The sequence below is a fragment of the Lichenostomus cassidix genome, chromosome 3, assembly GCF_008360975.1.
Source record: "Lichenostomus cassidix isolate B80296 chromosome 3, HeHo_3.0, whole genome shotgun sequence".
NCBI classification, from domain to species: Eukaryota; Metazoa; Chordata; class Aves; order Passeriformes; family Meliphagidae; genus Lichenostomus; species Lichenostomus cassidix.
Genome location: NC_139483.1, coordinates 77,346,602 through 77,373,154, shown reverse-complemented (window position 1 = coordinate 77,373,154; position 26,553 = coordinate 77,346,602). Strand labels below are relative to the sequence as shown.

Here is a 26,553-nt window from a genome sequence, read left to right as displayed (position 1 = left end):
CTATACTTTTTACTTTTGAGAACAGTTTTTGCAGTTCTCGATGTTAATTTTTTTCTTATTTTTCCCTTTCCTTTTTGTTTTGTTGTTATATCCTTGGCGTGCATGGTATATTTGAAGTCCTTAACTGCAGGGAAGGTAGCAGTCTAGTAAGAATTTGCTAAGAAGGTGACAGTCTTTCTAAGACTTAGAATTTAAGTTAAAACATACTGTTTCTCTGAGTCTAAATATTAAAGAGAAGAATGATAGTTCTTTGAAGCATAACAAACTAAGCTAGTTAAGAAGATGACAAAATGTAGATGGAGGGATAAAAATTAATAAAACTTCAGCATGTTGACAAAAGCTCACCTTCCCATATAAGTTCGGCAAATAGATACTTAGTTTCAGAGTTACCCTGATGCACCTTCTGCTGAGTTAGTTACTTGATGCTTTTACCGAAGTTATGGAGAAAATCCCTTTTATCAGCAAACCACCATTTCTCTAAGAAACACTTCTAGTAAAAAGTTAATACTTACAGGTTATGTTTTGTGGATACATTTCTGCCTAATATCCTTGATTCTTGTTGCCCATTCAAAGACTAAGAGGCATTCTGCTTTACATAGTCCTTCATCTGTTTAAAAAAACCTCTGAAGACCTCACTGTAGGTTCCAGTTTACTTGTAGTAGTTGGCTGTAAGCAGTAGCTGCACATCTATGCTAGCATGACTGAATGGATTAGGTACTTTCTGTACTGACACATACATTCCTGCCTTTACCTTTTCCCACAAATCCAAACTTTATTCCCCACTTTTGTACAATGTATATCAATAGCGTCTAGGTTGCTTTCTAAAACTGCAGTTATTGAAGATTCACTGTTAAAAAACCATGGAATATTGACTAGAGAAATCATTGTGCAGGGCTGTACAAGGAGTGTTATGTATGTTAATATTAACATTCAGTAAGGCATCTCATTCTACCAAAATATCTACATTGTATGTCTCACTTTCATGGTAAGGACATTAGATATCTATTTAAATGTTCAGTCCATTTTCTGTATATTTTAATTTTTTTGTAACTGTTATTTTGATGGAGAATGAATGCTTCATAAACCACAGGTCTTGAGGGAAGGCAGCAAAAAAAGTGCTGTTTTGGGGGATCTTTGCGTCCATTTTTACTAACAATCAGGGAGTTTCATCTGGCCTTTTCCATTTACTCTGCCATTTAAATGTTATCATTTTCTTGTGCTCTAGGCTTATTGCAGACATACTGTATGTTGTAGGTTGTTTCTACATGAGTCTTCCTTAAGTTACGGAACAAACTAGAACATGTATCAAAAATTTTTCATTAGCGTTTTTTAAATGCCTCCATGCATATCCTTGAGCAATGATAATACAGTGTGTACAGTTACATAGTTTTCATGAGGGAAACTAGCATGACATTCTGAGGCCACCGGTGTCTTTCCAGTGATGATGTATGACAATTTGCAAATTTAAGTTTAAATAACAAGTAAACCGTAAGGCTTGAAACTATCTTTGAAACTAGCATTTCCCATTGTAACAGGTCTGTGCTTTTGCATAGGTTAAGAAGTTAATGTCTTGTGTTTTAGGAAGTGGTTTTTTTGAGGTATGAAATATTTTTTTCTATTTATCTTTCCAAATATGCATTAAAGACAACTCCATGGTATTATTTCTCAAATCTTTGATCTCTAAGGATGAGCTGTGCTGCTTTCATTTGTGAAGAGTTAATCTAATAACGTGTAGTAGTTGGCAGAGCAAAGATTTTAAGAAAGAAGGTATATGTAACATTAAAAAGGTAATGGAGTGTTATAAAATTATTCTCTGAAAATAGACCTGATCCAGTAGGAAATTGGACTAAACTTGCAAAAACGTGTGCCTGTTTTTGGTAAGAATAGTTTGATCAAATGTCTTTTCCATCTTCTCTTCTGTAACTGCTGTACAGTGTTCTGGTATACAATATTTATAGCTTTATAATTTCCTGTAAGAAGGTAAAGAAAATTAATCTTTGATCAGCAAAACAGGAAGATCCTGTGCTAAGTAATATAGCTCTCACTTGCTTGCTAGTCATTCTGAGCTATCATACAGTTCTTTGTCCTTATAGGAGCTCATGTAACATGGACAGCTACCAAAGCTCCATCCATCTTCAAACACTGACTCCTAGTGTTCATTCTCTCCTAAATGCTGGACCAGGTGCATTTGTTGATTTGAGTACCTTAACTCCCTGGGGTAAAATTCTTTAGGATAAAGACCAGTCTTTATTTTGTAATTCTGTTGGGTTTTGGGGTGAATAGAGCAGTTTTCATTTGAGCTGGTGGGGTGAGTATGTTGTAGCATTCTCAGTGTCTTCAATATTAAAAAAACCCCAGAATTTTGGGTGATTCCTCTGCAGTTTTTTCAGAATGATGGAATGAGTTCTGTTGAATAGACAGATCCTGTTTGGTATTTTTGTATCTAGTAGACCAAATATTGTTTTGATAAATTGGTAAAGTACATCCAGTGATCAGTCATTAAATCAAGTCATGAATAAGGAGTTCCTCACTCTTGTCATTCGTAGAATCAGAGAATGTTAAGGGGTTGGAATGAAGCTTAAAGATCATCTAGTCCCAACCCCATCTGCCACAGACAGGGACACTTCCTACTAGATCAGTTTGCTCAAGGCCTTACCCAACCTGGCTTTGAACACTTCCACGCTTGGGGCATCCACAGCCTACCCGGGCATCCTGTTCCGGTGTCTCATCACCCTCACAGTAAAGAATTTCTTCCTAATGCTTAACCTAAACCTCTCATCTTTCAGTTGTACCCACTACTCCGTGTGCTGTTATGACAGTTCCTGATGAAGAGTCTCTCTCTGGCTCCCCAGTATACCCCACACAACCTTCTCCACGCTGAACAGCCCCAGCTTTCTCAGTCTGTCTTCATAGGGAATGTGTTCCAATACTCTTGTCAACTTCTTGCACCTGCTCTGAACTTGCTCTAAAAATTCCCTGTCATTCTTATGTTGGGAACCTGGAATTGGATGCAGTAGAGTAGATGGGGTCCCACAAGAGCAGAGTAAAGGGGAAGAATTACCTCCTTCAACCTGCTGGCTATGCTCCTTTTGATGCAGCCCAGGATTCCATATGGTTTTATGGACTGTGAATGCACACGGCTGGCTCATGTTGATTTTTTTCTTCAACCATCACTCCCAAGTCTTCCTCTGCAGGGCTGCTCCAAATCACTTCTCTGCCCAACCTTTAGGTGTGTCTGGGATTGCCCTGACCCAGGTGTAGAACCTTGCAACTCTTTGTTGAACTCCATGAGGTTTGCATGGCCCATATCTTCAGCCTGTCAGCGTCCCTCTGGGTGGCATCACTTCCCTCCAGCGTGTTGACTGCACCACACAGCTTGGTGTCACCAGCAAATTCACCAGAGCACATTCTGAATCTCACCTTTTCTCTGTGATTACTGTGATATGATCCAAACTGTATGATCACTTGGTGCAGCAGAGTGAGGGATTTTAGTGCAGATTCACAACCTCTGTATTTTGTAACAAATGGGGACAAATTAGGTGATCCCCAGTGTGACATGAGCATGTATCCCCCATTCTCTGATGCTGTGGTTAGTTTCACTGTGTGAAGCTTGTTGAAGTAAATATCTGAATAGTCATAAAAGATAACTGCACAGTAACTGCTTTTGATCTATTGAACATTGTCTGCATAATTGTTTTTTACAAATCTAATTATTGTTCTGAGATGTGCATGGGTGCACTTGGTCCCACTCTCAGTGTCACCAGCAAAGATGTTGAATCAGGCCCAGTACCGATCCCTAAGGGGCACCACTGGTCTCCATGTGGACAGTGAGCCATTGGCCACGACTCTGCATTTGGCCATCCACCCAGTTCTTTATCTACAGAGTGGTCTATCCATCAAATCCATGCCTCTCCAGTTTGGAGACAAGCATGTCACGCAGGACAGTGTCAAACACTGCGTAAGTCCAGGTTGCTCTGATCCTATCCACCAATACTGTAGCTCTGTCATAGATTGCTTGTCTCAGGAGCTTGTGATAACAACATTGTTTTATAACAGAGTGAATGCAAGGACGGGTACAAGAAGAGATTAAATGTTCAGATTGTATCTGTTGTGATTCTGAACTTCGTTTTTTCTTTAATCATTGAAGGGTTGCTCTTACGGAGAGAATTGCAGGGATAAAAAGTAACTTCAGTTTATGAATCTGTAATAGTGAAGATGATAAAACTTCATTATCCCCATTCTATAGACTTGGAACTTATATGATGTTTTAGTTGACACTTGTGTAGCTGCTTTGGGATACGCAGCCAGACTTGGTTGCCGTGTCAGTGTGATGGCAGGAACTCAAGAGTTCAGCTCAGATATGCCAACATATTGAGGAGAAAGTATGGCCTTGGCTCCTCTCCTTTCACACATGTGGACACAGTGGCAGCAATACTTTGACCCTGGTAAAAGGACGTAGGTGGTTATTAGACACAGTGTGGTAGATATTGCCTTGTTCTTTGACTGGAAATGCAGATCAGATGGAAGGCATCCCTTTGGTATGCCAGTTTTACCGTGCTGGGTAGACAAGTTTAAATTGGCAATTAAGTAACCTTTCTACTCAGGAAGAAGATTATCACTTAAGTTCTCATCAGCATTAAAGAGGTTTGAAGTAACAGTGGGAGAAGTTGTATGCGGCTGATACAGACAGCTAGTACAAAAATGTAATGCAGGTGAACTATAGAAATATTGTAATGTCTCATTTCACTTGATGAGAGGGCAGGTTCAAGTCACCTATGCTGCAGGAAATTTACATATTTCCAGATTAGACACAGTTATTTCTGGCTGTCCTCCTATTTTAATCTGCCCATATGCCAGTCTGATAATTAAAAGAATAGGTAAATTAGATTTCCTGGCAGTGGATGAAAGTTTACTGTAATGAACATCCCGCCACATTCATGAAATGCTTGTTTAATAGCCAACTGCTGAATGCTGTTTTTAACTAAACAGACTAAAATATGAATGTTGGGATGACAACATTGAATTGAGACATGATTGAAAATCTGAATAGAGAGAAATGTAGCCTAGAACTATAGCAAGTTCACTGATTATGTTAGGATGCAAGAGAGAAATCAAATACTAATGACCAGATCAGAAAGAGCCTGTTAAATGCAAAATGTTGAAAGGTTAAAGGCAAGCCTAAAGAATGGTAATTTCTATTACTGTATGTGTCAAAGCATGAGGCTTAATGAAGTTATTTACTGGAGTTTTAAATAACTTGTTTGTTCTGAAATAGTTTATGGGTGTAACCAGAGGCTTTCCATTCATTTTCTAGCTTTTTCTAGGTATTTTTCTAAAACTAGCTGGGTTTTGAATTCTAAGCAAAATAGTGCCTAAAAAATAACGTGAGAAATAGCGCCAAGGTAATTTCTCCTTTGTTTTGCCATTTTCAGTTTAATAATTAGCAAACTGAGCTCATTCGGTATGTGCAGCATGCCCAGATGAAAAACATGGAAATTGCTGGTGCCTTTTAACTTATATTTGGGAGAGAAACAGCTCTCTATCTGTTAAGAGAAGGTTCTGTGTTTGGTAATTATCTTTCAGTTGTCTCCCTTCCTGTGGGTTTGGTGTTTTTTTAAAGTTTTCTGGGTGATGGTAGATGACATAATTACTATGAGAGTTGTATCAGAGCCTCACAAGCTATTCCTCTATTTCTGCTTCTGTATCTGCTGAGGTGCTTTTTTTTCAAACCTTCCTCCAATGTAGACTTAGCCTTGAAAATATCTTTTCCAGCAGCATAGTTATATCTCTTGGTTTTGTATCTGTAAATTGGGGGTAGTGGTACTTCCCTCCTCCTCAAAGTTATATGCATTAGAGAACAAAACCGAGATTTTTTTTTTGTTGTTGTTGTTGTTACTTTATCTGCCTAGTGAAATAGAAATAGTTGGATTAGAGGCATGGTTAACTTTTTATGTTTGTGTGCCAAAGAGTCAGGGTACTAATGTTCTTAAAAATTGTAACGTAACCATAGTTTAAAAAATCCTCCAAAAGTTGATAAAGAAACTTGCCCCTAAGGTGATTACATGGATTCTTCCCCCAATTCATCTTAAATCTTCTAGAGATGTATGACTGTGAGAGTTACAGCAAGTAGTTGTAAAAAGTCATCAAGGTCATTAACGCCTTACATAGTGTAAATACGTGTAGGGAGAGGAGGGGGGAGTTCAAGTACTCAGTGCACTCTTGCATTTTCAGAATTGTTGAAATATGTTTAGTAATTGCATATTAATGGTAACAAGACCTGCAATGAGTTTTATTTAAAAAAAAAATCCACAAAGGAGACCTAAGTAGGTGTGGTTATTTGAGGAGAATCTTTTTAGGCAAGAGTTAAAAAGTAGCTAATGATAATTCTGACTAGCTTTTATCTTTGTTCAACTTTCACATATTCTAAATTTTGTGGAATGATATTCAACCTATTTAGCATAATAAACTACATAATATGTAGTTCTGTTACAAGCTGCTGAATATATGTATGAATGTGTAGTGGTGGAACAGACTGAGAAAATGAATCATTCATTGCAGGGTAGTTGGTTCCGTTTACTGGATTTCAAAAGTATTCTAATTCTTTCTAACAAATCAAAATTAGTCATCAAGTTGTATCAGTTCTTTAACAATTACCTTTTCTTTCTGTGTATTCTGAACTTAAATGTTGTCTCTAAAAAGTCTCCAGAGAGGATAGCTTTCCTTAAGTATGAACAGAGGCATGAGTTACTGCACGTCTTGATTTTTTGCTGTTTCTGTGCAGCTCCTTTTCCTTTTCTGGTGGAGCTTCAGCATAAAACGTAGATGTGTATGGTTAATTTTTCCAGTTTTGCCACAAAAACAAAGGTGCAGTTGTAGATCAGTTAATTCTTTTTGTTCTGATTTGATAGGTAGCATTTTAGATTTACTTGGTTGTTCTGAGAATTCAGACAGAATAAAAAAACATAAAGAGGATGGTGTTAGGAGAATGTTTATTAAAAAAAGGCTCATAGAGTTTTGCAAGACTTTTACAGATTACCTTTAAAACTGTTCAGGCAACTAGTACTTGAAGGTATTTGAGCTCATGCTTTTTCTGTTTAAATAACGCTGAAAAACATCAATTCTTATTAAGTGATGGTTATCTATACCACAGAGTTCATACCTGTGTATCTGGGTACTGAAGGTACCGGTAATAAAAATCAGTGCTGTCTCGTATGTGGTACTTCAAATACATGGGTGAGCAGAACACAGGTCAGTTTTTCTTTCCTGTGTAAGGAGAAACACTGTAGTACAGACAAGAGTATGAAAACATAGCTGCTCATAAAGTCTAACAAAACTTACTTTTAGTGTCCTGAAATTCTCTCTTCAAAAGATGAATGAGACAGTGGTTGAAAGAATGGTTTTAGAAGATACATGTGAACCAAAAGAGTGTGTTCCTGTATGTTAATACTCTGGGTCAGACACAGGGTTTGCTTTGAAAGTGATCTGATCATCCCTGTTACCACACTTCTTTTTACGTTGTGGAGCAGCTTGGTAGCATGGAAATTTTAATGCCTTTTGGACAAAACTAAACCAGAAGCTGTACTCCAGAAGCAGTTGCAGATAGTTTACTTCAGCTGCTAATGGGTATCCGGTTAATGGAACCAGCTGAATGCCAGTCTGAAATACGACCTCCTGTAGTGGGTTCATTGGAGGGTTGGGTTTTCAGACCCCTCTTTTCTGCTGTATGATCTGCTCCTGTTGCATTGCACTGGGATGCTATAATCATTGTGAACTTTTTGTGGAGCAGAACCTAATTGGCAAACTCAAATTCTGGTTTTGAGCTTAATCTCTGAATGAGTCTGTCTTGACTTGCTGACTCACTCACTACTCACTAATCTTGACATGACTTTCCCTTGCTTTCAGCTGCAGGGTAGAGAAGCCAGGGATGTTATGATGGCTTTGCAAAGTGTGAAAGCAGCTGGAGTTTTCTGTTTAAAGGGAAAGTAAAAAACCAGCAAAGATTGGAACTGCAGCTTGTAAGTGGAGAAGACTAGTAGTAATGGAAAAAAAATTGAATAGCTCTGCACCATGCCTGCAGAAATTGAGAATGAAAACAATTGCTTAAATACAATCTTGTAGTAAGTGATGGAATTAAGAGTCTGGCTTCAGTCCTCTCTTCTGGGCACAAGTCAATATCTCCATTAGAATTAAAGCGTCATCATCTGATTCTTGAGCCAAAGGCATCTTGGCTTTCTGGAGCTATACTTTGCTTAACAACTTTATTGTGAAACAATTCAGAAGAGACATTCAAGTAAAAATAGCATTTCAACAACTTAAAATCTTGATAGGTTTTAAAACTGTAAATTGAGTACAAATTGAGATTGATGTTCTTTGATCTTAACCACAATTTAAATAGTACTTGTCCTGTAGAAAATACAATTGCATTAGATTATGTCATCCACAGTTTTGTAAATGCAGTCTGATACTGTGTGCCTGCTGGAGTTTTGCTGTTTGATTCTGGATTGTGTTGTATTATAATAACAAACATGTAAGAGGTAATATTCTCGCAGCACTTGTGTAGCTACAAAATCAAGGTAACAGTGCTAAGCCTTAGTAAACAAATACTGAATCAGTTAAGTAGTGCCAGTTTTAATTTGCATAATTAAACTGCTTTGGAAATTATTTAGAAGTACAGTGCTATGTTGTTTTGGTGTAAAATGACCTCTCTGTGTACAGTTCTAAATAAATAAATACGGATCTTGTTGATTTTATTATGGCAAATCTGTGATAGCGACAGCGTTTCAGTTGGATGCTGTTCTGTCTGATGCTTGTGGACAGGTTTGAAATATCTGTGTTTTTCTATGTAAGTTTTGTTCTAATGTAAAAATCTGTAAAACTGCCTGTAGGGTATCCCAACTGAAAAAACAAAATGGAAACAGATCATTTATGTTCGAGTTTTTCTGTTGGAGACAAAGGTGAAAGGAGAAAAAAGATGGATTATGATCATGGTGATGTGGAGAATGTCTTGATCCGAAGGTTTTCATACCACAGTGAAAGGAATAGATACTCATATTCTTTGGTTCCCTCCTTTTCCTCTGTACTTTTTTAAATGGGCAAGAGATGGGGTTTATACTATATAAACATTTAGTTTACTCTTAAATGCTTTAAAAATAATCTGTTAAAATAGTATTTGTTTCTAGTGTCTTAAATGGTAATGTCTCATGGGCAGTCTGAGATAGACTTGGTTTAAATTAGACATAGTAGAAGTAGGATTTTTTTTTTTACATGCAGAACTAGTTCAAGAACTATTCAAGTTTTTGCTTGAATATTTTATTCATTTGACATTTTAGTTGGGTAGTTTGTCCTTGTACAAAGTGAACATAAATGCTGGTTGCCACCCAGCAATTACTTAGCTGCCTCTAGTTTCCTCAAATTAAGGTGGGAACCTTTCATGGGAACCTTAACATCACCATTTTTTAAAGAAAAGTTGCAGCAGTTGGCTTTTTGTGTGATGAAGGGCTTGTTCTCCATCTTCTGGTAAAACACTGAACAACAAGGAGGAGAGAAAGCAAGGAGAGAAATCACAAAAGTAAAAGATTGTTCTCATCTCTGGAAGCTCTGGATCATCAAGGCTGAGAATAATTGTAGTTCAACATCTGTAAAGATTTTTTTTGTTGTTGCTTTAGGATGTAACTTTGCTATGGGACTTCACAAAGACATCATCTGGTACGAATGCATTGGTATGAAAGCTTCTTAACTCCAGATATGTTTAAATTTGAATTTTGAATATATTTTTAGTATCTCAAATACTTAATTAAAAATAACATACGTTATAAAGCTATTCTGAACCAGTCTGTTCATTTTCCTTACAGGAGGGAGGCATCACAGGCAATGTTGCTGTGTTCACTTAAGTTCTGAAGGTCTGGAAATGCTTCTTGAACCAACTCCTCTTTAGATGCTGTGAGGAAATGACTGTCCAGTGCATGGTCTTGTGCTCATTGGTTGTGCCTGCTATCATCCTAATTATCTTCTAATTGAGTTCTTTTGCACTGAGTTCTTGGGGCAGGGATGATTTTACTATTGTAAACCAGGACTAATGCTCCACATGGGAGGGAGAGATCTGTTCACTTACTTACAGGTTTATTTCTATTTTACCAGTGCAGTTCTGTGACTTTTCCTTTGATTCAGTAATGATACTCACACAGGGCTGGAATTGCACAAAAAAACTCAAGGCCAGAAGCACAGCTTAGTTTGTAAACTATCGTAAATTGACCTTAAAAAGTAGACTGTTGTCTGCTTTCCAGGAATTTGAGCAATGCTGTCTTCATCACATGTTCAGTTCTTTAATGGTTGTAGTAGTCAGTGAGATTATGCTTCAGGCTCAGAATTTTACTCTGAAAAAAACAACTTTCAGAAATGAACTTCTTTTGAATGAGATGAATGTTTAGCCTCAGCCCAAGAATCAGCATAGTATTGTGTTTCCCAGAAAAAAAACCCCAAACAAACCAACCTTTTTTATTCCGCTGTTGTTAAGTCAGAAGATAGCACCAACATTATGACTCTGCCTAGCTACTTGATTGAGAATCCACTTCGTCATCACATTCCTTGTGTTTCATCTCAGGATTCAGAGCCTTTGTCAGGAACTAAGCTGTCTTGCAATTTCTAGCACTTGCTGTCTCTCTGTACCCATGTACCCATGCTCTCTTGCCATTCAAGGGCTTGTCACTTCTGCATGCAATGAGAAATTTCTTCCTGGCTATCCTAAAAAGACTAGAGAGCATTTCATTCCGTTGTCTTTATTCCTGGAAAGCAGTGTCTTAGTGGCCATTCAGCATTTTTTGACCCCTTTTATAAAGGTGTTTTATTTCTCACTGTATTGTTCTGTTCTTGATCTGATGAATTCATGCATGCACAATGTATTTGTTTATAACAGCTTTATTTTTACATTGCAGGTAGACAGAATATAATTCATTGGGGTTTTTTTTTAACTTTGTACATACGTATCTCATGTAGGTATTTCAGCAGTGAATTTATCAGTATTAAAAAACACCAGCGTATTCATTTTTATAAGGAAACACATTCATCTTGGGTATCATCTCAAAGCAACTGCATAAACCTATATGGTTATGAGATGTTTTTAGAAGTTTCTGTATCTGATGGCCTAGTTACCAAAATTGTAGTGAGACCTCAGTATGTGGTTTCCCAAGGATCAGGATGTGTGCACACCCTTAATGTGCTACCCTCTGGGAAAAGTGCTTGTGCACAGTTGCCTTATGTGCTTCTGCAATGGAGTGCTGCACATCTGAGATTCCTCAATATTTCCCCTAAGATACTGCTCCCAGATGCAAGGGCTGTCAGTGAACTTATCTACGGGCAAGATGTAACTGGTGGAGACTTCTCAAGTTCGAGCAGAGAGTTGTGTCTGTGTGTGTTCCGGTACTGATGAACAGCCCTTGTGGAACCATGGATACGGCAAGAACTTTACAGAATATTTCATGGTGCTCTTAACTCCCCTGGGAAAGGAAAGTTTAACCAGCAGTTTCAAATCTTGTTTTATTTTCTTTGGAATAATAGTTCAACATAAGCAGTTACTTGTAGCTCATGACTACCATACCTAAAAGGTCAGTGATGTGAAGTACATGCATGGGAAATACTTTTTCAGGGAGAAACAGATAGGTTGTGGTTTTGGAAGTGAAAACTGACTCAAGATTACAGACCCTTGGAGTTAGTATTGTGGGAGGTGTCTTTGGTCTTACTAATTGGATTATTTTGGTAACTGAATATTAGACAGCTCCTTTGTTGGAGAAGGAATACAGCAGATAGAAATGACCTGGGCTTACTAGTCAGACTTCTAAATCCATGTCTTCATTTAGTGATTATCTGCAAGGTGTGGAGATCAGTGCTAAAGGTGACAAAAATGAAGTACAGAATCATGAAGGGGAAAACATTTTTTATGAGAGATACAGTGAATCTCACTTGTCTAAGCTTCAGTTAAATTACTTTTAAAGTGTCAAAAGCAGAAAGATGGCAGTTTAGGAATGAGTAATTGCATAGGATACTGGATATTGGGATACATTTCCATTTTAACTTCAGTTTAGGTTTTGGTAAGAGTCTTATAGCTTACCTTTAGGGCTACGCCTCAGTTTTGTAATATAAAGAGAGGACTATGCTGGTAATACAAAAACCAGGAGCCATTGTCTGTTCTGTTTCCTTCACAGGTCAGAATGACTGCATTGTCAGTGTTCTTCACATTCAGCAGCAGTCAGCATAGGAAGATTTTCAACAGACATGATCAGTATTTTCATACCCTTAGCTGCAGCATCTGGCTTTGCCTACTTCTCATGGTTTATTGTTGCATATTTTAGTAACTTGGATATTGACAAGCAGAAGTAAGATTATTATTGGGCATTACATTCTTAAAATACAGCTGTGTATATTTAAAAGGTAGTTTGGACTTTTCTCCTGTGTGAATTTGCTTGAGGGAAGTCACTGAAATAAAGGTTTTGCTACTTGCTGGAGTGGTTTGAGAGGTGCAGTTTACCTGTGTGACCCCTGTCTGTCACTTTCCCAGCCTCTTAGTCCTTTGGGTGTAGCAGGGAATGAAAACAACAGTCGCAGACATGTCCTTACATTAATTTAAGTAAGCTTACCCTTATTCAGATATGTTCAGGGTAAGAATCTGTTCTTCAGAACTGAAGAAACATGTAGCTGTGGACCATACACATGTAACTCCCATTAATAGTGAATAATGCTGCTTTTTAATATAAAGCATATTTGAGCACTGCTTTGGTATTGTAGGGCTAGTTTTAGCAAAGAAGATTGTTCACTAAAGCATCCTCTGGTGGGTGGGTTGCTACAGCAACATTCTTGTAAGGGTTCTGATAAAGACTGAAAATTATCTGAATGTTACCTGTGGCTATACATTTTCCACAGTTTAAATCACAGATATAACACGTATTTGTTTTTATTGTACAGATGAAGATAATTCCACTTTTGGAGGATTCTTGACTGTAAGCTGCTGCTAAAATAAAATGCCCATTTCAGTCTCACAGAGGAACAAAACTTTTGCTGCTGTGCGCTGAATACAGTACTTGGCTTGATTAACAAGCATGTCCTGACTAGGGAGATAAATAACTTAATGAGGCCCAGGGCTGGGGGTAAAATTCTTTCTTTTTATGGTTGTAAGCAGGGCACAACAGTGATTCATTAGGCAAAGCAGAATGAATTTGATTTTCTTTGTATAATGGCAGTGCTGTATAGTCTAGAGACATCCAGACAAGGAAATCTGTCATGCTAACGAATATTTTTGAAGGGTGTGGTGGGTGTAAGTGTTTAATATAGTTCATGTAATGGCTTGGAAGTGGCTGATCTATATATATGAGATAAAAATAGCACTATTTAATGCTGAAATTAGTGCCAGTATGTTATTGTGCAAACTTTTCTTCTTGCTTTATGCAGTGTGTTTGCCACTTTTAAAAGATGGTAGTAACAGGTCACCAACACATCAAATACTTTTTGCTGGATGGTGTGTTCTGAGAATTTACCAATCTGTTGATTATGTCTATTTTGACTGACTGCTACTGAACTTCATATCTTAAAAATGAGATTTTAATTGCTTCAGTTTATTATTAATAATCTGAATGTGGATTGTAGTGGTCTTCATTGCACTGTCATAGTTTCTGCAAGTGCTTTTATAATTCTCTTGTCCAGTTTTCTGGTATTACTTGACCACATGGTATTTCTTCAAAGTTCCTATTTATCTGGGAGAATTCCAGCTAGGTTCTGTCATAATGGGCCAGCAGTCCTCAGTATCCCCCCATGTGCAGATTGGATGGTGATACTGCCTAGCTGGAGGTTCTGTAGCATGCTGACTACCTGCCATGAAACATGAGATTTCCTGATCTGGTTGTTGTGGGTTTCCATGGTCACTTGTCATGTTATGAATCAGTGTCTCTCTCCTGAGGCTGTTAGTTCCTTCTTTACGTTCTTGGTGTTGCCATCTTTGCAGTGGCAGGTGAGAATATTCTTGATACTCTTCAGTCACACTTCTCAGATGACCAGTTGTTTAGTTACATCTCCCTGCCTCCTGTTTTCTTACCCCTTTCTTCTTCCCTCTTCTCCTCAACACTTTGGAGACTTCCAGGATATGTTATCCTGGCTTGCTAGCTAAGTTTGAAATGTCCTTGACTTGTCAAAGCTTGCATTAATCTTGTTGTTTGCTGTGGTCTTTTGAAGACATGAGTAAAGGTAAGTGGGCCACATTCAAGATGAGATTTACATCAAGGGACCTGATGTTTCAAGTATTAAACAGGATTCATGACTTCACAGATCTGCTGCAGTGTTCATGGCTCACCTGGGTGCCCCAAGCCCCTGGGAGAGAGATGGGGATGGATCCTGGGCTTGGTACACTCCCAGGACCCCCTGCTCTCCAGGCCAGTTGGAAGGCACCCAGGCTTGACAAGGTGACAGCCATTTCTCTCCCCCTCCCCTGGTTCCTTATATGGTTATGATTCTAGAGTGTTCTTCTTTGTTCATATTTAAGCAGTTATTTGTTTGGTTATATGATTTGTCGCTCAGAAATCCCCCTTTCCCCATTTGTTCCCCAAATCTCCTCCTTCCCTTTCCCCTCCCCCTATAAAAGTTACTGTACAAGAGGGCTCGGGGCCATTTTGTCGATGCCCCGAGACCCCTCCAACTCCCCTCACCCCTTACCCTAATAAACCCTTCTTGGAGCACCGACAATCTGGACTGCATCTCCTGTTTTGCTTCGCCGACCTGCAGACAGCACCTGCGCTCCCTCGGGGCCCCGCCCTCTCCCGCAGTCTCTCCCTTCCCCGAACTCCGGAGTGGTTGGGGCACCCATGGACGGGACTCCCACACAGATCAACTTCCTAAATATCAACTCACCTTACTGTCAGAAGCTATTTGGCCCGATTTGGCTGTTTGGCTCCCTGGCCAATTGTAGCAATTTTGGACAATCTGAATAAAAGATAGGTGAAACTGCATGGTAGTTTATGCTCTTGCTGTGTTGGTCTGATATGTTACCTAACACTTGAGGGGTTGGTTATTGTTGTGGTTTGGTTTGGTTTGGTGTTTTTGTTTTTTTTTTTTTAAATATATATTTAGTCTTAAAAGAGAAATACATTTTTTCAAATTAATCATAAAGGAAAGTACTGTCTGAGCTAGGTAGCATTCCAAACTAAAGCAAAGAATTTTCCTAGCATATCTATGAATCCATATGGACAGTAAACTGTGCTGAAATTCAGATTATCATGTTTGTCCCTCTCTTATTCACCAGCAACTCACCAGCACGTCTCATCTCTCTCACCAGCACGTGCATCTCTCTCACAAGCAACTTGTTTTCACATTTTCCCTTTACGGGGAGAATTGCCTTTTAAGCAAGTGTGAAATTGGTTAAGCTGTAATACTCATTTAACAAAAAGCAGTTGTGTGGTGTTTTCTCCAGTACAAAAATGCAAGTCATTCCAAAGCACTTTAAAGAAGGAAAGTTTATTCCATAAGGAAAAAGGACTATATGACCGTGCTTTTTATTTTAAATTGTCTGCAGTACTGTACTGTGAAAGGTGCAGTATTGATTGCTCTAGTGAATTCTTATCAAGAAACAACATGCTTTTAAGGAGAGAGGGTTTCTTCTGCAGTTCTGTGGCATTCATGTAAACTGAAGTTTGTGCTATTCACTCTTTTAATGTGAATACTTATATCAGCTGGACAAGGGGAAGGAGTTACTGCCTGTTTCATCCAAAGCACTGCTTCAAGACCCAAAAAGTGAAGAAGAGTATTTTCCTGGGCTGTTTTTTGTTCAGCTTTGCTGTTTTGCTGCTAGCATCCTTAAACATGTCTCATGTGACAAGTCAATAACGGAAATCATAATTCTTCTGGTTATGTGAGTATTAGGACAAAGGGAGGCTTTTCGCTGGAGTTTCTTTCAAGATTCTTTTAAGGCAACTGCTTTGTTCTGATCTGATTATTCTAGTGCATTGAGCAAAATTGCCAAGTGGTACTGAAATGGTGTTTGCTAATATTGTTAGCTTGTTTATCCAGTCTTCCTTTGTTGCTTCTTTCATGTTTCAGCTCTGTTTTGCTCTTCTTTGATTTCTCTGCCATGATCTGTGGTGCTTTTTTGCTGCTCTTAGGAGAGCATCAAATTGAGTGTTACGGTAAAACAGATGGTATTCCAGTCAGGTTCAAGGTTCCAGTAGGATGCACTAGATGCTCAGAAGCATCTTCTGCTGCAGGAGAGAGATAGACTATGTAATTTCCTTTAAGGTGATCATGTAGTAAGATCTCCTTTAAAACCAAACTAGGCTTTAATGTAGCAGTTTGCCAAAACCTGTTATGTCCTTGAATGAGATATCTTTGGGTCTCTCTTTTGGGTGAGCAATACATAACCTGGTGATGATATTGTAGCTGAAAATGACCACATGAAACAGATTTCTGGTTCAGTTTAGTATATTCGACACTTTTTATTGACGGTTTATTTGGACATTACCAAATACAAGAATTTTAATATGTTCTTAATACTACCACTGGTTAACTCGGTACAGACTGCTAACTTAGGGCAATGCTGAATTGAACTTAAGCTAAGCTTAGCAGAATCGAAGACAAGAATAAACCTAGTTTTGTTTTGTCTTGCTGTTTTTTAATATGAGTGGCTTACCTTTCCAGAATAGTTAACATTTGGTTTTCTTACTTTCTAATACATGAACTTGTGCCAAGTCCCATTTTATCATTTGAGTTGCATTGTATCCCAGACATAGCAAGTCCTTTAGATAGTTGTACTTTCATGTTAAAAATTAAACAAAATTTTGACATTTGATGTTAAATTAGTGGAGAACCACTTTGTTCTGTGTCTTATTCAGGTGTGTGGGGGACTCTGTAGCAGAGGAGCTTTGTTGCTGTGAGGACTCTGATTTTCCTTACTGGAACAAACCTTGTGAGAATTGAGCCAATGTTGTCAAAATTGGTTTAATTACAGCCGACCTTAATAAAAAGGGGAATTGTGACTTTTACTAAATGTCCTTGACAGTATGAGTTCTGTGACATGCTTTCACACTGACAAACCTCATTTCCTTCTGTGATGAGGTAGGTGGTTCTGCAGATGAGGGGATAGCAGCAGGTGTTTTTCTGCCCAACATCAGCAGGTCCTAGTATTTAATCTCCTGTAATACTCAAATATTCAAATCTCTGAAGTAGTCCACTGGCTGAAGTGTGGGTCCCAAAGACTTAATAGTATAAAGTCCAGGTGGCAGCTAGCTGCTTGTGCCATCCTGTCAAAGCTCATTACTGGACCAAGTATTCTCTTAATATCTGTATTCATAACTGAATAAGGGGACAGAGCACATCTTCAGCACTTTTGTGGATGATAGTGATTTGGTGGGAGCAAGCAAGGTAAGGGAGGTCAGAGAGACTGTTGGGACGGAGCTCAGCATCCAGGGGGAATGCACTGACATGTAGTTAAGCTAAGGTGAGCACAAAGCTGGAGTGGGAGGGTGTAGCCCCCTGGGCCCGTAGAAGCTTGGGACTGGGTCTGGGGTACCAACCTGGCTGTGCTGCTTAGCAACCTCCAGTGTGCCCTGGCTGAGCACCTGCTACACCCTCAGCTATATTAACACCAGTTTGAGGGGGATTAATCCCTCTGTTGAGAGCCTGTGGGACTGCTAGGTACTGATGGAGGAAAATCCTAATTAGTGGGGTTCTAAACACTCAGAAACAGGTTGCCCAAAAAGGCTGTAGAGTCTGTGTTCTTCAGATTACTCCCAGCTTCATCAACATATTCCTGCAAACAATATATTGTAAGTGCCCTCCTTTCAGTAGGGTGTCAGACAACGAATATTGCTCTTCCTTACTCTCAGCTTCGTGCACGTTATTCCCCTCAAGAGGCAAACAGCAAAATTGATCACAATATGACAGGCTCCATGCAGCCTGCCGTGGTGTACAAATTAGTTTGCAATCTATCAACCTACCCTTGGCTTGATAGCAGAGATCCAAGCGGGCTGTGGTTTGGATGTTGACTGGAGAACCTTGCTATCTACTCAGACTTAATGCGTGTCTGAGTCCCCTGGCCTTGACTGCAGGGGACTTGACTACATCTTTTGTACTTTGGTTGGTGATGTTTATTTTGTCACTCTCATGAGTTATATTTTGAAGTCAATGTTTGTAGGTGTTCATGTGACAAGTAGGAAAACCATTTTTTGACTAATGAGTTTTTGGTGTATCAGTGGTGTCTTTGAAATGCATAGAACATATTTTCCTTTCAGAGCCATGTAAAAAGCACTGTCCTGATGATACTTGTATCTTCAAGGTGGCAAGGCAGGGGAAATGTAAAACTGTTCCTGAAAGTAGAGAAGTTAAAATAAAGAGTAATACACTCAAATTTACTTGCTTTAGGAGCTGAAGTGTAGAGGTGAATGTCTAAAAGTGGGTTTTCAGTCCCTTAACTATGACATGCTCTTTAGGAAACTGTGTTTGGAAAATACGTATGTAAAATGAATCATATGATGTTACCACAGGGAGGAAGTGTCACTCATAACATTTTTATATGATCAGAGAATGATTGTGTGTGGAGTCTATAAGTGTCAGTTGTTAATGAAACAGTAAATTTTAAGGAAAAAAGCATGCTTTGAGAATATGTAATTCATATGAAGGAGATCTACTAGTGAGGACTATAACATTTTAAACTTGCATTTGTTACTGATTTTTGGATTGTTTTTTCCTTTTCCTAAATAGACTTTGTTAGAATATGCAGAAAAGTGGAAGACATCAGAAGATCCTCTGCCTCTGTTGGAGGTGTACACGGTGGCTATCCGAAGTTATGTTAAAGCACGACCTTTCCTTACCTCTGAGTGTGAAAATGTAGCCTTTGTGCTTGAACGTTTAGCACTGTGAGTATGGTTTTTTGGTTACTAAAACCAGTCTGTATGGTATCAACTTTTCATTGCCTTAATGTTTTCCCAATCCAATTCTAAGCACCTGTCTTCCTCATGGTGGATGCTGTATGTAAGGGAGACTGTCTGGTTGTTGGAATTGAAGGCGAGGATTCCTGACCGAGGACAAGCCAACATTCCTGGCTTGAAACACGTTGCTGCTATTAATCTGTATGCAGTCTGAAAGTGCATCAATTTGCACAGGCTTTTACAGGGTTGGATTCAATGATAATTTTTTTATGGTGACTTTTAGAGAGTTTGTTTTTACAGTTTCTCAAGAGTGTTCATGACCTTTTTCTTTATGTGTTCAAGGAAGCAAACTATTTTGTGGCTGGTGTTTCAAAAAATGACTATTTCGATATTAGAATAAAGAATTGTTGATTGTACAATTTTAAAGTCAAAATTTGCTTCAAATAATACTCCTTTTTGACTTCCAGAAGCTGCATTGAACTTCTACTGTGTCTGCCTCTAGACTTACCTGAAAATAAATGGGAAGAATTTCAGTCTTTTGTACAGGTGAGTTTGATTCATGAAATGAAGACTTAATAGCTTTTCAGAATGGTTTGGAAACCTAGGGGTATTGAGTATGTAGCATGTCTGTAAGGAGCAAGGCTTTCATCTGTACAAATCCTATGTACTCTGCAGTAAATGCTGAAGGTCATATTATTTGCGTGCATGCAGCAGCTGTGGAGAAAAAAATATTTAAGGTTATTGAAAGAAATTGCATGTTTTAAAATATAGTTGACTATTGACACTCTTAGAAATGAAATATGTTCATGTAAGTAATTCTTTACTATATATGGTTGTTTGTTTGAAACTTATGAACTGAAGTCTGCTTGATACTGCAGGACTGTTAGATCTCACACAGGGCACTGGGTGATTAGGATTAGAGCTTTGCTTTAAAGGAGGGTGTTGGAACAAGTTCTGTTCCTCTGTATTTATCAGAAATATGTAGTGGGAGGTCCTGTCTACAGTTGAAAAGAAAGTAGTGAGGAAGAGAATAGAATAATAGTGAAAAAAACTAGATACAGTTACCTCAGGATTCTCAGCCAAAATAATATAGGAAGATGAAAGGCTGATTATTTTAGAGCTAATTTTGACTAATAATTGCCTTATATAAATCAATTCTGAAGAGATGTTTGATGCTGAGGGGTTCCACAGCCTTGAGAGCAGGTGTAAAAGTAAAAGAAAAATATGAGCCATTTCTTGGTTGCATTATTTTTTAAGGACCAGTTTAAGTTGTGTGTTGCTATTAAGCCACAGATTTTTGCAGGTATTTAGTTTGCTCCCAAGTGTACATCCGCTCACAGAATTTATTCTAGAATATAAATACAGTGAAAGATATTTTATTTTAAGACTCCATCCTGTTTCATTGTGTTTGCATAGAACCATGCAGTGAGGTCTTAACAGCTAAAATCTTTCGACATCATAAAAATGTTTTTTTCAGTGTCTTCAGTACATAAAAATTGAGCTGCTGAAGAGTTTGAGAAGATAAAGCTTAGGCACCTGGTACCAGACCAATATGTGGACCAGAGAAATTGCTCATCCATTTTTAAAAGAGAGACCTATTTCAAAATTTAGTTTCAGAAATTTCAGAAGTAGCCCTGTTAATAAATCTTGAGGTGAGTTTGAGGCACTCAGTTGTTTTGGTTTCTCAGCTTAAATCTTAGGCAACAGTGGCAGAAGTAAAACCTGTGTAGGGTGAATGTTAAGATTGTTTTGTTATACATTTAACTCTCTGTGTGGTAAGAATTTTTTTTTTTTGGTCAACCTAAGGTATAAAGGAGTATGAAAGACACATAATTTATGTATTTTTAAACAATACTTTGTTCTGTAAAATATATTATTCAGGTGGCTCATAAAAACTTGATGGAAAATGGCAGCCGGGAACTGCACATTTTAACGACACTTACACAAGAGAAGGGAGTGTGGAAGAACCCAGTGCTGTGCGCTATTCTTTCCCAGGAACAGTTGGACCCAGATAAAGGTAAAAGTTAACATTATGGTTGGGATAACATATACTTCATTTTTATGATACATTGAAATATTTTTATGATATATGGAACTTTTTTGTTCAATATAGTTTGTGATAATTTATAAGCTATATAAATACATATGCACATAGCATTTTCTGAATTATTAAGACAGTATGTTCATGGGAACATACATATGATTTAATGTTGGTATTTTGCATAAAGCATAATCATGCCTTGAATTCTTTTGCCATTTTCTTTATAAGCCATGTGAAGGGAGTTTACATACAGGCTAGTTTATGATGGGGTAAGTTCAATACTAATATGCAAAATTTATTTGACATAAAAAAACCCCAAAAGTGCATATATATCTTTTTAATGAGAATGCCATTTACTCAGTTATGAAATGCCAAGAGGGCCTTTACTGAAGATTCATTTAGACCTGAGTTCTGAGAATGGCTAACAGCAGTTGCATAGGGAAGAGTATATGATCAGCAGAGGCTTACAGGGATAGTGCCCTGATATGTTATTTTCATTTTGGTGATTGCAATTCACAAGTGGTATCCTTGTGTGAATAAATGTTAGGGTTTTTTTTTTTTTTATTCTTTGCCTAAATGGTTTTAGAATCTGTATAAAGCATCACACCTAAGCATCTGCGGCAGAGTTGCACAATTGTTACACCAGGTGAAGTAGTTCCTCTTGCTGTCTGCCTCATTTTACCCTGGTGCCCGATTATTTCATATGATACTTTCTATCTACTGACAAGGTAACTATTCTGGTATCTTTTAATGAATGCATCGCAAGACCTGATTTGATAAACTGCTATCATATCTCATCTTCTCTCTTCTGTAGTGTCTTCAAACTTTACTGTCTCATTCCTTGTTCGGGGAACCGAAGGTTTATTCAGTAGTCAATATGATTTTCTGCTTCCTTCTGCATTCCTTTCGTAATACTTCCTAACATTAGCCTTGCTTCTTGACTGGGCGTTGAACCAATGTTTTCTCAAATCAGGACTAAACAAGAAATTTTCTTGAAGACTAGTACCTATTTCAGTGTTAGGATTTTGCCGTGTCATGCCTGTATGTACTCTTAGGCTTGCATTATTTTCCCCCATGAAAATAATTTTGGGGATTTTATCAACATTTAAATTTTATCTACTATGCCCTGTTAGGGACGGTTGGCATGTTTTTACTACCATCCTTTTGTCAGCATGATTTGTCATGGTTCTCTGCCCTCTTCCAAATGTTCATAAAAGTGCTGGACATATGCAGAGGTCCCTGGTACAGATCCTAAGGAAACCCACTGAGAGTTTGTTTGGTTTCTTTTTTTTTTTTCTATTTACTAATAATTTGTCTGTAAAAGGATCTTCTTTTTACTGCCAAGAGAGGTTGGTATCTTTAGGGATTTGATTGACTTCTTTTAATGCCTTTAGAAAATAAATTGGATCTCCTTTTATTCAAATTACCATAGCTCCCTTGGATAAGTCCTGCAAATGTATAATGTGATTTTTTTTTTTTAACAAAAGTTGTGCTTACTCTTCCACAAGATTTGCATTTTGTTACTTCTTTTAATTACTTATTATACACCTAATACAGATGTTTGATTTGTATGTACCCCTTGGAGTCCCATAGAGTACTCCTTTACTAGCTTGCTCTCAGCCACCCTCCAGCCATTGTAACAGTAAGGTACTTGTAAGAGAGAGGTTTAATTAATATTTTACTTGCCTCATATTTGAGTTTTTTTAAGAACTCACTCATGTGTTCAGTATTGGTGGGGGAGGACACAGGGCAATAAGTAAGATTGTGACCATGGAGTTTAGGAGAGCTAACTTTAGCATGTTTAGGAACTTCTTGTAAGAATCCAATGGGAACAGGTTCTGCAGGGAAGAAGGGTCTAACAGAGCTGGTTGATATTCTAGGATCATTTCTTCCAGGCTCAAGGACCATGCATCCTGATGAGCAAGAAATCAGGTAAAGGGGGCAAGAAACATGCATGGATGAATAAAGAACTCTGGTCACTACTCAAGTGTAAGCAGGAAATGCCCAGGAGATGGAAGTAGGCTCAGGCCACCTGAAAAGAATATAGATAGGTTGTCAGAGCAAGCTGAAAGGAGACAAGGAAGTCCAAGTCACATCTGGAGCTAAGTCTGGCCAAGGATGTCAAGAAGAACTAGATGTCAAGACGAAGAAGGGCTTTTTCAGATATATCAATTAAAAAAGGAAAATAAAGAATAATGTGGTCCTGTTACTAAATGGAGGGAGGACCCTGGTAACAGGTGATGCAGAGAAGGCAGAGTTACTGAATGCCTTTTTTGCACCAATCTTCACTGACAAGACCAACCCTCAGGAATCTCTGATCCAAGAGTCAGTAGAGTGCTTCCTCAGCAAGTTCACTGATGACACAAAACTGGGAGGAGTGGCTGATATCCCAGAGGGCTGTGCAGCCTTTCAGAAGGACCTCAACAGGTTGAAGGGAGAGGAAGAGAAGAACCTTTGGAAATTCAACAAAAGCAAATGCAGGGTCCTGCACTTGGAGAAGAACAACCTTTCGAATTCCTTTATTTTTAAACTGTACAAACTTGGGACATAGTGCGAGAACAGTTAATGTTCTCTGACCACAAAGCACAGCTGCTTGGTTCTGATTACAGACAAGGAAATGCAGGCTTGTCTGAACTGGGTCATTCTCTTGCTCTCCTAGTTTTGAGAATGGCCTATTGCATGCGTTTCACCTAAATATGAGCAGGAAGTACTCATTTCTTAAGATGTTAGGGATACCATTTTCTGAGTGCCATATTATTAATTGCCTTACTTCTGACTGCCTCGCACACAGCTCAGTTTTCTGATTAATGTAATGTCAGTAAGGATTCATACACTAAGGAGCTCAAAAAAAGTAGAGGATGGATATCCAGTTGTTTGAAGCGGTGTTTAGAACAGCACGCCTGTCGCTGATTTCCTTGCTGATGGGTATTGCTGCCTTACTACAAGATGTTCATACAGTACTATGATATAAACCAGTAAAATTTGTCATGAATTGTGCTGCAGAAACTACATGCATGCAGTAGATACAAATTTGAGCTGGTGTGCACATACAAGATTTTTTCATGTTGGAAATATTCTCCGTCCCCTTGATTTGTCACCACCTTGGGTGACAAACATTGGCATTGCCATATCTGATCACAGAAGTTGGGAAACCTGGCTTAAGTTACAAGATACTGTGCAGTGAATAAAAGAGAATCTTCTCTTGGGAGCTTTGTAGTGCTGAAACCCCACTTTACTTGTTTCTGAAGCAAATGTATCTCTCTTCCTCTGCAAGTGAAGCATAAGCACTGTCATTTGTGATTGTGCTTGTTCCCACAATGCTAGTCTGTACTGTATGGAACACTAGGCTGAAAATGAGTATTTGGATTCCTAATGAGCTGAGGGAATGTATTTTTTCTTATTCTTGACTGGTGGCTTAAAATGTAATTTATTTACTGCAACTGGATCATCTTTGGTTGTCATTTTTGGGTCTCCTGAGTGGACCTCTGAAGTTGATAGCATTATTTGTGACTCTTATCTGAGACGTTTCCTGAGAAACTGCTTTTGTGTTTCCTAGGTCTGGATCAATCTACGCTAATTTAAGAGCACTCAAGCAATCTTTCACTCAAGCAGTTCAGTGGCAAAAGGAGAGATTGCTTCCCCAGTTCTTCGTATCTTGTTTCTTGCCTCTGTCCCTTGTCATTACCCAATACGACAGAGAACAATTACATGACTAGGCCTAAAACTTCCCAATTCAAATTCTGGTTTCTCAACAGTATTACCTCTTAAAAGTGTGCTCAGGAGCTGTAAAATATTTGCTTGTTCACATCAATTTCCTTCTTGTTCCACCTAAACTTGTTTCCTGTGTCTTTAAAGAATGTCTTATCAAATTTGGAGTTTTGTCTATGTAGCATTGTGGACATCTTAGACTTGAAAGATCACCCAAAATTACATAATCCTATTAGTTCATGAGGATAGCAAAGTACCAGTGTTCTTAAATAATATTTCAGACATAGACTGGTAACATTCTTTGCTGTGGAGCACAGCTCTACCAGTTTCCCACTCAAGTAGTGGGGACAGCTAGTCAATACCAAAGAGAAAGAAGTCTGGAAAGGTATTGTAGACATGTGGAAATGAGATCTCCTATCCACACCATTAAATTCAGGAAGGCAGTATTAGCTGTGATTGCTGACTGGTACGGGAAGTAAATGGTTCACCTGCTGTAGCACCCATCAGATGTTTCCATACTGCTGTGATACATTGCATTGCATTTGCATGGTGACTGGAACTGCTGTTACTTCAGGTTTCACATGCATGACTTCTTTTTTTCTCAGGATTGCATATGATGGACAAGGAACACCTGTATGTGGAGAGAGGAATTTTCCACATTTTCCCACTTCATTAATTGGTTACAGAAGGAAACCTTAGTAAGGTTGTCTTAATTCTTCACATCATAGTGGGTCTTTTGTCTTACTGGCCTCCTCCTGAACTACCAAATGAGCTTAATGTGAGGTCAGGACTGATACTAATCTAGAATTGAAGCTGATCTGAATTAATGACAACCAAAAATTAGGTTTCCTGAAGTTGTGTGGTTGTCTGTGCAGCCTTATAGCTTAGTGTGCCAAAGACTGAAAGTTGAAGTACACCAAAGTGTTTAAGATTATGCAGTAGCCTATGCAATCTTAAAACACTGCACTTGCATCCTTACTTTCTGTCAGTGTGGCTTTTGCTTTTCAGCATAAAACTGCTTTTCCATTCTCAAGGTTTTCATTTTCTTGTACTTATAGTGTAATCCTTCAAAGCTGTCATTGGTATCTCCTCAGCAGGTTCTGAGGGTGAGTGGACGAACTGTCTAGAGGAAAAGGATCTTTGATAACCCTATGAAAAGCCAGGCTGCAGCTGCTTTTTTGATATTTAATTCTAATTATCCTTAGAGATTTAAACCTGGATGCCAAGAGTTAGGTTATTGAATTCTTTTTAAGTTTAAATGTAGTAGGGAGGCATCTAAAGAACACCTCTCTGAAAAGTAGATCAGGATACAATCATCACTATCCAGAGATTGTCAAGGTGGATAACAGGCAGAATTTAATGGCAGAATTTAACGTGGAACTATTTTCAGTAATCAGAGCATCTGTTGCCAGAAGTTGAATGTTACTAGCAGCCTCAGTTTTGAGAGAAGAAAACAAAATAATGTTTCCATCCTGGGTATATTCAAAGCAGCCATCTGGAACTTCTTTTACCCTTTCTCCAGACAGTATGCCATCATAGAAGCAGCCAGGATTGATGCTGCATTCAGCAGAATAGTGCTGAGAGGTAGTTTGCATGAAGGAATCCAAGTCCCAGCTCCTGGTAGATACAGAAAGCATTAAGTCAGTTCAGAGTCACCCATAGTGTGAATGCACATGTGGAGTAACACTTGAAGATGACTAAAGAAGCATCATGGTTCAACCCCAGCCAGCAGCCAAGCCCCACTCAGTCCTTTGCTCATTCCCCCGCCAGCAGCACTGGGGAGAGAATCAAAAAGGTAAAGGTAGAAAACTCACAAGCTAAAGACAGTTCCACAGGGAAAGCAAGAGCAGTGCACACAAGCAGAATAAAAGAAGGAATGAATTCACTGCTTCCCATGGGCAGGCGGGTGTG

General features: G+C 38.5%; 1 protein-coding gene across 3 annotated transcripts in view; it reads left to right on the top strand.

The window, feature by feature from the left end:
• The window catches only part of ZNF292 (zinc finger protein 292), a 51,554-nt gene that overhangs the window by 6,884 nt on the left and 18,117 nt on the right, over nucleotides 1-26,553 (top strand). The window contains exons 2-4 of one of the 3 annotated variants that reach the window (XM_085056385.1): nucleotides 18,727-18,881; nucleotides 19,361-19,439; nucleotides 20,775-20,910. In XM_085056385.1, coding sequence (XP_084912511.1) covers nucleotides 18,727-18,881; nucleotides 19,361-19,439; nucleotides 20,775-20,910 — 370 coding nt within the window. Of the gene's footprint in view, nucleotides 1-18,726; nucleotides 18,882-19,360; nucleotides 19,440-20,774; nucleotides 20,911-26,175; nucleotides 26,438-26,553 lie in introns of those variants that run through there. The other 2 variants (XM_085056387.1, XM_085056386.1) reach the window with 2 other exon arrangements.